Genomic DNA, 15,195 nt, shown 5'->3' on the forward strand with positions numbered 1-15,195 from the left:
TTATAAAAGACGATTATTAGCTGTAATTGCAAACAAGGGTTATTCCACAAAATATTAAACATAGGGGTTGTATAATAATTGACCCACACTTTTATGTTTAAAATTTAATAAAATTCAACTGAGCAACATAACTTTTTGGTTTGTAAGATTTATGCTTCTGTTCATAAAACCTACTCTCGTTTGCAGTTTGAAGGCTCTAACTTATTTGCATCTTATCAAACCAGCTAAATCTGCAGGGGGTTGAATACTACTTGTAGGCACTGTAAGGGTTATACATACATAATGGTCAGAGATGGAAACACAATAATAGTGGTACAAAAGACATAAGCAGATAGTAAGAGTCAGTTACCAGTCAGATGGAAGGCCTCGCTTGCGGGGGAGGGGCTGCCGCATGGGAGGCTTGTGGTCCCCTATGTTATGGGACTTCTCTCACACGATGTGCCATCGCGACCTCCCAGGAAAAAGACACTGAGCTAGGACTGATGGAGATCTTAAACCCTCTGGGTCACTCCCCATTCTGCCCACTGGCTGGACCTAAATCTCCACCCCTGGCCTCTCTCAGCTAAAAACTCCAAAAACTAAAATGGGCTATACTTCCTTAATGTATGGTCCTAGGGAGCCGCTTCTGGTGTCATCGGATCCAGCCGGGCCCCTGCTACGCGGGGAGACCAAACACAGGGGCCCTAGGGGTTTCAGAAAGGCTGTGCCGTGTATCTCCTCATCCCTACGCGCTAGACTGTGCTTTCCAGCTAGGGTGACATTCCTCCTGTTTGTGTGATTCCAAAAATCTATTTGGTGTATAGCTGGGATGTATCGTATTCCTAATAACTTGGTATTGAATTATACTTGTTTGACACAAAGGACATGCCGCATGGCTGGGGTCCACAGGGGGCTTCCTGTAGCAGCTCCACAGCAGAAGGTGGGGGGTTTTGTCACTCACTGTCCCTCAGTCCCCTCCCTTCTTTTTTAGCTGCAGAAGTGTCCAATTACAGCGGTACATTGTAGACCTCTTTAATCCCCCTCCAAACAGGACACAATGATTGACATGGGATTATATCTTGAATATTCTTCACAAAAACTATCAGAAAATTAGAAGAACATCAGTGGTTTATGAGAACATTGTTTTTTTAGAAGAACATCATTAGCCTAGATTACATCTTTGAGCTGAAAAATCATCAGCGATGTGCTGGAATGTTAATATTTTCCAAATATATTAATGACCTAGGAGAACATCAAAAGTCTAAAAGAATAATGGTCAAGATCATGAATTATTAAGAAGAAAAACAACAAGAGACTAGAACATCAAAGATCTACTGAAACATCATTATTCTAGGAGAATATTAATGATCCAGATAAACTTTGGTGAACGAGAGCAATGGTAAAAAATAAACATCAGTGATGATGATGAACATCAGAAGACTAGAAGAATATCAATACAAACAATTCTTTCTAGAAGAATATCAGTTATCTAGAAGAATATCAGTGATCTCCTGGATCTCTAGCATTCTAGATGAACATCAATGATCTAGATTAGGACATAAATATTCAAGAAAAATAATTGTGAAAAGATCATAAATAATTGAGTAGGACAACAGTGGAATAAAAGAACATCAGAATTCTAAAAGGACATGAAAGATCTATAAGAATATCAATAATCTGGATAAACATCAACGATCAAGAAGAAGATGGGAAGAACAGCAATGATCTATGGAAAATCAGCGTTCCAGAAGAATCTGAATTATCTAGAATAAACTGCTCTCAATACATCTATCAGCAGCTATGAGAATAGAGGAGATTCTAGAAAGACCATGAGTAAGAATACCAGAAAGCGGTCGATGAGTGCCGCCACCTCTCGGCTCAGCCTGGGAACATTCTCGACAGCTTGGTTATACTTCGCCGTGGCACCGCACACCCAGTCCACCGCTACAACGTTAACCTCCCCAGTCATAAACAGAGATTCCACCATGTTGTCGATCCAAGATGGCTTTGTGCCTAAAGCCCTAGGAGAAGAACAAATCCAAGTCACCCCGTTACGAATGTAGAGGAAGCGCCATACATTAGTCGAGAGGCGCCATCTATAGGTATTCGAACCTGAAGCCATGAATGAGGACCTTGGTGTCCAGAGATGCATTGAAGGCCGAGTTCTCGATTCTTTGCGTCTCGTTGGCCTGGATGAGCTCTGCACATTTTGGGTTCCTCGGGGTCAAGAGCAGGAACTGCGTTTGGAGACTGTTATCCCGGAAAAATCCTGATGTCTGGAATTCGGCGCATTTCAGGGGAGCAATGTGTGAAATTACTGTAGGAAGAGAAACCTGCATTATCATAAGCTGAACGAGACCCCTGAATGTGTTACCCCTGTGCAGAGGTGCGAACGGCCGGCGTAGACCCACACTGGAGTAAGATCTGGGGCAGGAGGAGCTTCACGTGCCATATGTCCATAGACAGGGATTTGGTGAGTGGCTAAGTGGGACTGGTAACATCTGATTACTGCCTAGGTGGGATGGCTACATGCAGATGATCACTAGGACCATGCTGTGCTGTGGGATGGTCCTGCTCAGAGAGGGGAGAGAGCGCAGCTCCTGCCACTGTCTGCACACAGATCTGCTCATGTGGCTGCAGCAGAGGCCACACATTGAGAAGAACTGGAGGACAGAAGCCCCCCGTGTACATTTATACTCTCATAAAATTGAAAAGGACCAAATACAGAAATTTCCCAAGAGGAAACATCTCCAGAAAATGCAAGAGAAATAATGGGAAATACTAAAAAAAAAACCACATCACTGATCTAAGGAAGCAAAGTGCAGCGTGTAAGGGGGTATTACTGTGCAGCGTGTAAGGGGGTTTTACTGTGCAGCGTGTAAGGGGGTATTACTGTGCAGCGTGTAAGGGGGTATTACTGTGCAGCGTGTAAGGGGGTTTTACTGTGCAGCTTGTAAGGGGGTTTTACTGTGCAGAGTGTAAGGGGGTTTTACTGTGCAGCGTGTAAGGGGGTATTACTGTGCAGCGTGTAAGGGGGTTTTACTGTGCAGCGTGTAAGGGGGTTTTACTGTGCAGCGTGTAAGGGGATATTACTGTGCAGTGTGTTAGGGGGGTTTACTGTGCAGCGTGTAAGGGGGTATTACTGTGCAGCGTGTAAGGGGGTTTTACTGTGCAGCGTGTAAGGGGATATTACTGTGCAGCATGTTAGGGGGTTTTACTGTGCAGCGTGTAAGGGGGTTTTACTGTGCAGCGTGTAAGGGGGTTTTACTGTGCAGCGTGTAAGGGGATATTACTGTGCAGCGTGTTGGGGGGGTTTACTGTGCAACGTGTAAGGGGGTTTTACTGTGCAGCGTGTAAGGGGGCTTTACTGTGCAGCGTCTAAGGAGGTATTACTGGGCAGCGTGTAAGGGGGTTTTACTGTGCAGCGTGTAAGGGGGTTTTACTGTGCAGCGTGTAAGGGGGTATTACTGTGCAGCGTGTAAGGGGGTTTTACTGTGCAGCGTGTAAGGGGGTTTTACTGTGCAGCGTGTAAGGGGATATTACTGTGCAGCGTGTTAGGGGGGTTTACTGTGCAACGTGTAAGGGGGTATTACTGGGCAGCGTGTAAGGGGGTTTTACTGTGCAGCGTGTAAGGGGGTTTTACTGTGCAGCGTGTAAGGGGGTATTACTGGGCAGCGTGTAAGGGGGTTTTACTGTGCAGCGTGTAAGGGGGTATTACTGTGCAGCGTGTAAGGGGGTATTACTGTGCAGCGTGTAAGGGGGTTTTACTGTGCAGCGTGTAAGGGGATATTACTGTGCAGCGTTAGGGGGGTTTACTGTGCAGCGTGTAAGGGGGTATTACTGGGCAGCGTGTAAGGGGGTTTTACTGTGCAGCGTGTAAGGGGGTTTTACTGTGCAGAGTGTAAGGGGGTATTACTGGGCAGCGTGTAAGGGAGTTTTACTGTGCAGCGTGTAAGGGGGTTTTACTGTGCAGCGTGTAAGGGGGTATTACTGTGCAGCGTGTTAGGGGGGTTTACTGTGCAGCATGTAAGGGGGTATTACTGGGCAGCGTGTAAGGGGGTTTTACTGTGCAGCGTGTAAGGGGGTTTTACTGTGCAGCGTGTAAGGGGGTATTACTGGGCAGCATGTAAGGGGGTTATGAAGATATGAGATTGTGGGTTTTAATAATCACCTAGGCAGGTTAACGATGCAACAATATATTATTCCTTACATTCATGGTAATACAGCAATTCCAGGTAAATGGCCAAAATATAATTGTCTCAGTCCACAAGATCCCCTCCCCAGGGCGGTAGTTCCACTGCCTTTGTGCCAGGTGATACTCGCTGTCCCCCAACTTTTGTTTGGCCCACAGATTTCATATCTCCAGCCAGTATAGTCTGTAGTCACAGTCCACAATCCTCCATATGACAGATAAAACAAATGAAGCACAGGTATCCAGTAGCAACAGTCCTTTAAGATAGTTTATCACATCCAGACGACAGATCACAAAACTGTAGCACGTTTATCCAGCCCAGTCGGCAGCCAATCTCTAATCCATAAGCCATTGATCCATCTATGGTCCAGGTCCTCAGACTAGATCCAATCCCTTCGACAACACTCTACCATCACCCCACTAAATATGTGGCTTCTTTTCTCCTTAACTGGGATCAGCCCCCTGAATCGACAGAACTGCTCTCACCCCCCTCCCCCCAAAGCTAAGGGTGCATTAGTGGAGGTATTTTTCTCAGGTCAACCCATCACCTGGGCCTGTATGTGCGATTCCCTGTGATGATGGCTCTGCTGGATCTACTATCAACACTCACACAATGGGCCTAGATGCTGTTTGAACAATGGTTTAAGACTCCTGAGATACTAATGGGATTACTGGAATGCTGGACACTTTACAAGTAAAATTAGTGTACATAAACTGACGAGCAAGCAGAACATTAATAAAACACAGCAAGCAAATCTCTAATAAACACAATAATAATATCAACGGAACCATTGCTCCGTGCTGGAAAAGTGTCATAGTCTTTAGTAAGTGGGCAGCTCCTCACAGGGGGATTACTGTGCAGCGTGTAAGGGGGTATTACTGTGCAACATTTGCCATCATTCTGTCGCTTCCTAGACATCACGTGTGGATACGAAAAGTTTCTCATGTATGGGAAGAAATAGAGAAGACTGGTGCCATCATGGGGCTCATTATGCTGCCCATCGTAGGTGCCAGTCATACTGCTATCGCGGTACCCATTGCGGTGCCCATTGTAATGCCCATTGCGGTGCCCATCGTGGTGCCCTGCTCGCCCAGTAGTGTGAGTGCAGCATCCTCTGATCTGTGTTGTGCTCCCATCCAGGGACACATTTAATGTACAGCGCGGACCTGCATACTGGTCCCATGGTCCGTGTTCTGGAGATAGGGAACACGGCAGGGACTGAGGGACATAATAGGGCCCTGACCACCTCTCCCCCCCTCCAGGCCATTTCTGAAGCTCTGGACGATCTCAGCAGCTCTGCGCCGTGTGTCCCTATATGACGTGCTGTGTGCGGAGGATGACGTGCGCTCTCTGCTCCGATTATGGACTCACCTGACGATATCATGCAGGTAAGTAGGGCTGCGGTCACACTGGGTCCGGCCATGATGTACAGTCGTCTCGTCTGTAACCCTTTCATGGAGTTATGAGATTACGCGGAGGGTGGTGACCCGAGCTCAGCCTGTGTCGTCCGCTCCAGCAGTGAGGGGGTTGATGCCAGCAATCATTAGCCAGGTCTGGGCTGTTTTACTGACCTGAGCCTCCCTGCTGATAGAGGCCAGAAGTCCCAGGTCCAGGGGCACCAGCAGAGGACAGGCGGCCTCCAGCCCCCCCGAGAAACAAGTGTCAGCTCCTGACAGGCACATGACCGCCACTGCTCTGCCCGGCCATTGTGCCCGGGAACAGAGGGGCATTGTCTGCCCTGAGCCTGGTCCTCGCAGACACAGAGTGCAAATGTACTGCAACATGTGCACCCCCTGCTCCTGTGCTACACCATGTCACCCTCCAGTCACCTCCAGAGCTGCAGTCACTATTCTGCTGTTACATCCTGTCTTATCCTCCAGTCACTTCCAGAGCTGCAGTCACTATTCTGCTGTTACACTATGTCACCTTCAGAGCTGCACTCACTACTCTGCTGTTACAATGTGTCTTATCCTCGAGTCACCTTCAGAGCTGCACTCACTATTCTGCTGTTACATTGTGTCTTATCCTCCAGTCACCTTCAGAGCTGCAGTTGCTATTCTGCTGTTACATTGTATCTTATCCTCCTGTCACCTCCAGAGCTGCAGTCACTATTCTGCTGTTACATCATGTCTTATCCTCCAGTCACCTCCAGAGCTGCAGTCACTATTCTGCTGTTATATCAGGTCTTATCCTTCAGTCACCTCCAGAGCTGCACTCACTATTCTGCTAATACATGTCTCATTCTCCAGTCACCTCCAGAGCTGCAGTCATTATTCTGCTATTACATTGTGTCTTATCCTCTAGTCACTTCCAGAGCAGCACTCACTATTCTGCTGTTACATCAAGTTTTCTCCAGAGCTGCACTCACTATTCTGCTGTTATATCATGTCTTATCTTCCAGTCTCCTCCAGAGCTGCAATCACTATTCTCCTGTTACATCAATTTTCCTCCAGAGCTGCGGTCACTGTTCTGCTGTTATATCATGTCTTATCCTCCAGTCACCTCCAGAGCTGCAGTCACTATTCTGCTGTTATATCATGTCTTATCTTCCAGTCTCCTCCAGAGCTGCAGTCACTATTCTGCTGTTACATCAATTTTCCTCCAGAGCTGCGGTCACTGTTCTGCTGTTATATCATGTCTTATCCTCCAGTCATCTCCAGAGCTGCAGTCACTATTCTGCTGTTAAATCATGTCTTATCCTCCAGTCACCTCCAGAGCTGCAGTCACTATTCTGCTATTACATTGTGTCTTATCCTCCAGTCACCTTCAGAGCTGCAGTCACTATTCTGCTGTTACATCATGTCTTATCCTCTAGTCACTTCCAGAGCTGCAGTCACTATTCTGCTGTTACATCATGTCTTATCCTCTAGTCACTTCCAGAGCTGCAGTCACTATTCTGCTGTTACATTATGTCTTTTCCTCCAGTCACCTCCAGTGCTGCAGTCACTATTCTGCTGTTACATCATGTCTTATCCTCCAGTCACCTCCAGAGCTGCAGTCACTATTCTGCTGTTACATCGTGTCTTATCCTCCGGTCACCTCCAGAGCTGCGGTTACTATTCTGCTGTTACATCGTGTTGTATCCTCCAGTCACCTCCAGAGCTGCAGTCACTATTCTGCTGTTACACCATGTCTTATCCTCCAGTCACCTCCAGAGCTGCAGTCTCTATTCTGCTGTTACACCGTGTCGTATCCTCCAGTCACCTCCAGAGCTGCAGTCTCTATTCTGCTGTTACATTGTGTCGTATCCTCCAGTCACCTCCAGAGCTGCAGTCACTATTCTGCTGTCACATGCAGTCACCTCCAGAGCTGCACTCACTATTCTGCTGTCACATCCAGTGCTGCAGTCACTATTCTGCTGTCACATCCAGTCACCTCCAGAGCTGCACTCACTATTCTGCTGTCACATCCAGTCACCTCCAGAGCTGCAGTCACTATTCTGCTGTCACATCCAGTCACCTCCAGAGCTGCAGTCACTATTCTGCTGTCACATCCAGTCACCTCCAGAGCTGCAGTCACTATTCTGCTGTCACATCCAGTCACCTCCAGAGCTGCAGTCACTATTCTGCTGTCACATCCAGTCACCTCCAGAGCTGCACTCACTATTCTGCTGTCACATCCAGTCACCTCCAGAGCTGCAGTCACTATTCTGCTGTCACATCCAGTCACCTCCAGAGCTGCACTCACTATTCTGCTTTTACATTGTGTCTTATCCTCCAGAGGATGAGGAGAACACAGCTGCTTTCTGCACAGATCAGGGGCAGCGGTTGTTGTGTGTGGCTCTGCAATCAGTCCTGTTCAGTACACTGTGGGTCAGTAGCGGGCACAATATTTGTGCAGGTGCGGCTGATTCCGCATGAACCCCTCCTTGTTGTTACATCCTGGACTATGGCTTACAGGGCTCCTCCAAGTTGCCGCTTCTTTCCTGGATCTTAGTACTCTGCGGACTCTGTATATAAGGAACGTTCTGTACTTCTCTGTTCTGCTCAGAGTTCAGGTCTCTGCCTCCTGTCTGTGACCGGCAGCCATTATTATTCTTCTCTGCCAGCGAGTGGATCCGTCCTGGCCGTGTGATGGCTGCAGAGCGCTCTGCCGGCCGCGCTGCGCCTGTACCGCGCCGCGCACCTGTGACTACAGGACCAGGACCGGATTGTATCCACTCAGGGAAGCAAGTAGAGTCTTAGAATTTGTGAATAATTGGTAGAAATTTGGCAAATTGCAGCTATTTACTTTATAGACAGAATCCCATCAGCTCCGGAGGACGCCGGACCCCCGGTAGGAGCCACGTGGCTTTACCAGATACAGAGGGGCCTAACGACACAGACGACTCTAAGATGAAGATTTACTTTATTATGAAGATTAATTGTGAAAAAGCAGATAACGACCCCCCTACAAACCCCAGCAACTTCCTCGGGGGCGTGGCTGGATTCATGCCCCGCCCATGAGGAACATTTCCGGCTCAAACTCTTGTTGTCTACTTTATTTTGAGCTCCTCCTTGCGTTGGGGCACTACGGAGGCCATCCATGTAGAGGTCAGCCTCCGGGCCACCTCCCAGCTGTAGCGCGGCTTGAACCCCATATCCCTGTGGGCTTTCTTGTAGGAGAAGGTGAAGGTGGTGTTCAACAGGATCAGCAGGTGCCTGGTGAGTGGCGGCACAAATCTGAAGAAAGGACGAAGCAGAAAACTGGCCAACTCCATCAAGGAAGCCACAAAGTAGAGCAGCGGATAGGGCATGGCCAGCCGGCCCTCCACCCCCAGGCCCAGCTCCTTGCCCAGAGCGTGGTTCAGGTCTGAGTAGCTCATGTGTGGGGTGTCATCACAGATGTAGTAGACATTTCCTGCCATCTTCTTGGCCGAGTCTGGGTCCTTCATGGCTCGAGCTGCCAAGACGTGGGCCCACGCCACATTCCCCACATACACTGGATTGGCCAACGCTTCTTTCTTTGAGATTCGGTGAAAGATGCCCCCGTTCTGGAGAGCCTGGTCCAGGTGCAGCTGAAGAAACTGAGACCCTTCACCAAAAATGTAGGTGGGCCGCAGTGAACAGGTCACCAGGGACCCTCCATTGTGGAGTTCACGTCCACTGGCCCGCAGCACGGCCCGTTCCGCCTGCTTCTTACTCTCTCCATAGCAGAACCCCAGTGTACTCTCGTACTCCAGCTCCTCGTGTCCATTCACTATGGGGTCCCCACTTGTGTTCGGCCCCACGACCTCCATGCTGCTAGTGTATATAAAATACCGCACGTTGTTCTGCACGCAACACTCCAAGAGGCGCTGAGTACCTGAGACGGGAGAAAAGGAAAGAGAGAGCGACAAAGGGAGAAAAGAGTAAGAGAACGAGAGAAACATGAAGGAGGCAGTATTATAGTAGTTATATTCTAGTACATAGGGGGCAGTATTATAGTAGTTATATTCTTGTATATAGGGAGCAGTATTATAGTAGCTATATTCTTGTACATAGGAGCAGTATTATAGTAGTTATATTCTTGTACATAGGGGGCAGTATTATAGTAGTTATATTCTTGTATATAGGGAGCAGTATTATAGTAGTTAAATTCTTGTATATAGGGAGCAGTATTATAGTAGCTATATTCTTGTACATAGGGGGCAGTATTATAGTAGTTATATTCTTGTACATAGGAGCAGTATTATAGTAGTTATATTCTTGTACATAGGGGGCAGTATTATAGTAGTTATATTCTTGTACATAGGAACAGTATTATAGTAGTTATATTCTTGTACATAGGAGCAGTATTATAGTAGTTATATTCTTGTACATAGGGGCAGTATTATAGTAGTTATATTCTTGTACATAGGGGGCAGTATTATAGTAGTTATATTCTTGTACATAGGAGCAGTATTATAGTAGTTATATTCTTGTACATAGGGGCAGTATTATAGTAGTTATATTCTTGTACATAGGGGGCAGTATTATAGTAGTTATATTCTTGTACATAGGAACAGTATTATAGTAGTTATATTCTTGTACATAGGGGGCAGTATTATAGTAGTTATATTCTTGTACATAGGAGCAGTATTATAGTAGTTATATTCTTGTACATAGGAGCAGTATTATAGTAGTTATATTCTTGTACATAGGGGGCAGTATTATAGTAGTTATATTCTTGTACATAGGAACAGTATTATAGTAGTTATATTCTTGTACATAGGAGCAGTATTATAGTAGTTATATTCTTGTACATAGGGGCAGTATTATAGTAGTTATATTCTTGTACATAGGGGGCAGTATTATAGTAGTTATATTCTTGTACATAGGAGCAGTATTATAGTAGTTATATTCTTGTACATAGGGGCAGTATTATAGTAGTTATATTCTTGTACATAGGGGGCAGTATTATAGTAGTTATATTCTTGTACATAGGAACAGTATTATAGTAGTTATATTCTTGTACATAGGGGGCAGTATTATAGTAGTTATATTCTTGTACATAGGAGCAGTATTATAGTAGTTATATTCTTGTACATAGGAGCAGTATTATAGTAGTTATATTCTTGTACATAGGGGGCAGTATTATAGTAGTTATATTCTTGTACATAGGGGACAGTATTATAGTAGTTATATTCTTGTACATAGGAGCAGTATTATAGTAGTTATATTCTTGTACATAGGGGCAGTATTATAGTAGTTATATTCTTGTACATAGGAGCAGTATTATAGTAGTTATATTCTTGTACATAGGAGCAGTATTATAGTAGTTATATTCTTATACATAGGAGCAGTATTATAGTAGTTATATTCTTGCACATAGGGGGCAGTATTATAGTAGTTATATTCTTGTATATAGGGGCAGTATTATAGTAGTTATATTCTTGTACATAGGAGCAGTATTATAGTAGTTATATTCTAGTACATAGGGGGCAGTATTATAGTAGTTATATTCTTGTACATAGGGGGCAGTATTATAGTAGTTATATTCTTGTATATAGGGAGCAGTATTATAGTAGCTATATTCTTGTACATAGGAGCAGTATTATAGTAGTTATATTCTTGTACATAGGGGGCAGTATTATAGTAGTTATATTCTTGTATATAGGGAGCAGTATTATAGTAGTTAAATTCTTGTATATAGGGAGCAGTATTATAGTAGCTATATTCTTGTACATAGGGGGCAGTATTATAGTAGTTATATTCTTGTACATAGGAGCAGTATTATAGTAGTTATATTCTTGTACATAGGGGGCAGTATTATAGTAGTTATATTCTTGTACATAGGAACAGTATTATAGTAGTTATATTCTTGTACATAGGAGCAGTATTATAGTAGTTATATTCTTGTACATAGGGGCAGTATTATAGTAGTTATATTCTTGTACATAGGGGGCAGTATTATAGTAGTTATATTCTTGTACATAGGAGCAGTATTATAGTAGTTATATTCTTGTACATAGGGGCAGTATTATAGTAGTTATATTCTTGTACATAGGGGGCAGTATTATAGTAGTTATATTCTTGTACATAGGAACAGTATTATAGTAGTTATATTCTTGTACATAGGGGGCAGTATTATAGTAGTTATATTCTTGTACATAGGAGCAGTATTATAGTAGTTATATTCTTGTACATAGGAGCAGTATTATAGTAGTTATATTCTTGTACATAGGGGGCAGTATTATAGTAGTTATATTCTTGTACATAGGGGACAGTATTATAGTAGTTATATTCTTGTACATAGGAGCAGTATTATAGTAGTTATATTCTTGTACATAGGGGCAGTATTATAGTAGTTATATTCTTGTACATAGGAGCAGTATTATAGTAGTTATATTCTTGTACATAGGAGCAGTATTATAGTAGTTATATTCTTATACATAGGAGCAGTATTATAGTAGTTATATTCTTGCACATAGGGGGCAGTATTATAGTAGTTATATTCTTGTATATAGGGGCAGTATTATAGTAGTTATATTCTTGTACATAGGAGCAGTATTATAGTAGTTATATTCTTGTACATAGGGGCAGTATTACAGTAGTTATATTCCTGTACATAGGAGCAGTACTATAGTAGTTATATTCTTCTACATAGGAGCAGTATTATAGTAGTTATATTCTTGTACATAGGGGCAGTATTATAGTAGTTATATTCCTGTACATAGGAGCAGTACTATAGTAGTTATATTCTTCTACATAGGAGCAGTATTATAGTAGTAATATTCTTGTACATAGGAGCAGTATTATAGTAGTTATATTCTTGTACATAGGGGCAGTATTATAGTAGTTATATTCTAGTACATAGGAGCAGTATTATAGTAGTTATATTCTTGTACATAGGAGCAGTATTATAGTAGTTATATTCTTGTACATGGGGAGCAGTATTATAGTAGTTATATTCTTGTACATAGGGGCAGTATTATAGTAGTTATATTCTTGTATATAGGGGGCAATATTATAGTAGTTATATTCTTGTACATAGGAGCAGTATTATAGTAGTTATATTCTTGTACATAGGGGCAGTATTATAGTAGTTATATTCTTGTACATATGGGGCAGTATTATAGTAGTTATATTCTAGTACATAGGGGGCAGTATTATAGTAGTTATATTCTTGTACATAGGAGCAGTATTATAGTAGCTATATTCTTGTACATAGGGGCAATATTATAGTAGTTATATTCTAGTACATAGGGGGCAGTATTATAGTAATTATATTCTTGTACATAGGAGCAGTATTATAGTAGTTATATTCTTGTACATAGGGGGCAGTATTATAGTAGTTATATTGTTGTACATAGGGGCAGTATAATAGTAGTTATATTCTTGTACATAGGGAGCAGTATTATAGTAGTTATATTCTTGTACATAGGGGGCAGTATTATAGTAGTTATATTCTTGTATATAGGAGCAGTATTATAGTAGTTATATTCTTGTACACAGGGGCAGTATTATAGTAGTTATATTCTTGTACATAGGGGGCAGTATTATAGTAGTTATATTCTTGTACAGAGGAGCAGTATTATAGTAGTTATATTCTTGTACATAGGAGCAGTATTATAGTAGTTATATTCTTGTACATAGGGGCAGTATTATAGTAGTTATATTCTTGTACATAGGGGGCAGTATTATAGTATTTATATTCTTGTACATAGGAGCAGTATTATAGTAGTTATATTCTTGTACATAGGGGGCAGTATAATAGTAGTTATATTCTTGTACATAGGGGGCAGTATTATAGTAGTTATATTCTTGAACATATGAGCAGTATTATAGTAGTTATATTCTTGTACATAGGGAGCAGTATTACAGTAGTTATATTCTTGTACATAGGGGGCAGTATTATAGTAGTTATATTCCTGTACATAGGAGGCAGTATTATAGTAGTTATATTCTTGTACATAGGGGCAGTATTATAGTAGTTATATTCTGGTACAGAGGAGCAGTATTATACTAGTTATATTCTTGTACATAGGGGCAGTATTATAGTAAGTTATATTCTTGTACATAGGAGCAGTATTATACTAGTTATATTCTTGTACATAGGGGCAGTATTATAGTAGTTATATTCTGGTACATAGGAGCAGTATTATACTAGTTATACTCTTGTACATAGGGGCAGTATTATAGTAGTTATATTCTGGTACAGAGGAGCAGTATTATACTAGTTATATTCTTGTACATAGGGGCAGTATTATAGTAAGTTATATTCTTGTACATAGGAGCAGTATTATACTAGTTATATTCTTGTACATAGGGGCAGTATTATAGTAGTTATATTCTGGTACATAGGAGCAGTATTATACTAGTTATACTCTTGTACATAGGGGCAGTATTATAGTAGTTATATTCTTGTACATAGGAGCAGTATTATAGTAGTTATATTCTTGTACATAGGGGCAGTATTATAGTAGTTATATTCTTGTACATAGGGGGCAGTATTATAGTAGTTATATTCTTGTACATAGGGCAGTATTATAGTAGTTATATTCTTGTACATAGGAGCAGTATTATAGTAGTTATATTCTTGTACATAAGGCCAGTATTATAGTAGTTATATTCTTGAACATAGGGGCAGTATTATAGTAGTTACATTCTTGAACATACGGGCAGTATTTTAGTAGTTATATTCTTGTACATAGGGGCAGTATTATAGTAGTTATATTCTGGTACATAGGAGCAGTATTATAGTAGTTATATTCTTGTACATAGGGGCAGTATTATAGTAGTTATATTCTTATACGCAGGGGCAGTATTATAGTAGTTATATTGTTGTACATAGGGAGTAGTATTATAGTAGTTATATTCTTGTACATAGGGGGCAGTATTATAGTAGTTATATTCTTGTACATAGGGGGCAGTATTATAGTAGTTATATTCTTGTACATAGGGGCAGTATTATAGTAGTTATATTCTTGAACATAGGAGCAGTATTATAGTAGTTATATTCTTGTACATAGGGGGCAGTATTATAGTAGTTATATTCTTGTACATAGGGGGCAGTATTATAGTAGTTATATTCTTGTACATAGGAGCAGTATTATAGTAGTTATATTCTTGTACATAGGGAGCAGTATTACAGTAGTTATGTTCTTGTACATAGGGGGCAGTATTATAGTAGTTATATTCCTGTACATAGGAGGCAGTATTATAGTAGTTATATTCTTGTACATAGGAGCAGTATTATAGTAGTTATATTCTTGTACATAGGGGGCAGTATTATAGTAGTTATATTCTTGTACATAGGGGGCAGTATTATAGTAGTTATATTCTTGTACATATGAGCAGTATTATAGTAGTTATATTCTTGTACATAGGGAGCAGTATTACAGTAGTTATATTCTTGTACATAGGGGGCAGTATTATAGTAGTTATATTCCCGTACATAGGAGGCAGTATTATAGTAGTTATATTCTTGTACATAGGGGCAGTATTATAGTAAGTTATATTCTTGTACATAGGAGCAGTATTATAGTAGTTATATTCTGGTACATAGAGCAGTATTATACTAGTTATATTCTTGTACATAGGGGCAGTATTATAGTAAGTTATATTCTTGTACATAGGAGCAG

At 41.9% G+C, this 15,195-nt stretch overlaps 2 protein-coding genes across 2 annotated transcripts in view; both read right to left on the minus strand.

Annotated features, from left to right (window-relative positions):
- The window catches only part of PLA1A (phospholipase A1 member A), an 89,744-nt gene extending 83,883 nt beyond the window's left edge, over window positions 1-5,861 (minus strand). The window contains exons 1-3 of the mRNA XM_073668726.1: window positions 5,544-5,861; window positions 2,092-2,296; window positions 1,823-2,000 (exon numbers count right to left, since the gene is read on the minus strand). Of these exons, the coding sequence (XP_073524827.1) occupies window positions 1,823-2,000; window positions 2,092-2,296; window positions 5,544-5,628 (468 nt within the window). The 5' untranslated portion in view covers window positions 5,629-5,861. The remainder of the gene's footprint in view (window positions 1-1,822; window positions 2,001-2,091; window positions 2,297-5,543) is intronic.
- A 2,702-nt stretch (window positions 5,862-8,563) lies between these two features.
- Window positions 8,564-15,195, minus strand: part of LOC141253124 (3 beta-hydroxysteroid dehydrogenase/Delta 5-->4-isomerase-like) — a 97,148-nt gene continuing 90,516 nt past the window's right edge. Inside the window, exon 3 of the mRNA XM_073670876.1 lies at window positions 8,564-9,455. Within this exon, the coding sequence (XP_073526977.1) occupies window positions 8,647-9,455 (809 nt within the window). The 3' untranslated portion in view covers window positions 8,564-8,646. The remainder of the gene's footprint in view (window positions 9,456-15,195) is intronic.

This window comes from Phyllobates terribilis, unplaced genomic scaffold (assembly GCF_046119375.1).
Source record: "Phyllobates terribilis strain yellow unplaced genomic scaffold, ASM4611937v1 Scaffold_2__4_contigs__length_985480577, whole genome shotgun sequence".
Classification (NCBI taxonomy): domain Eukaryota; kingdom Metazoa; phylum Chordata; class Amphibia; order Anura; family Dendrobatidae; genus Phyllobates; species Phyllobates terribilis.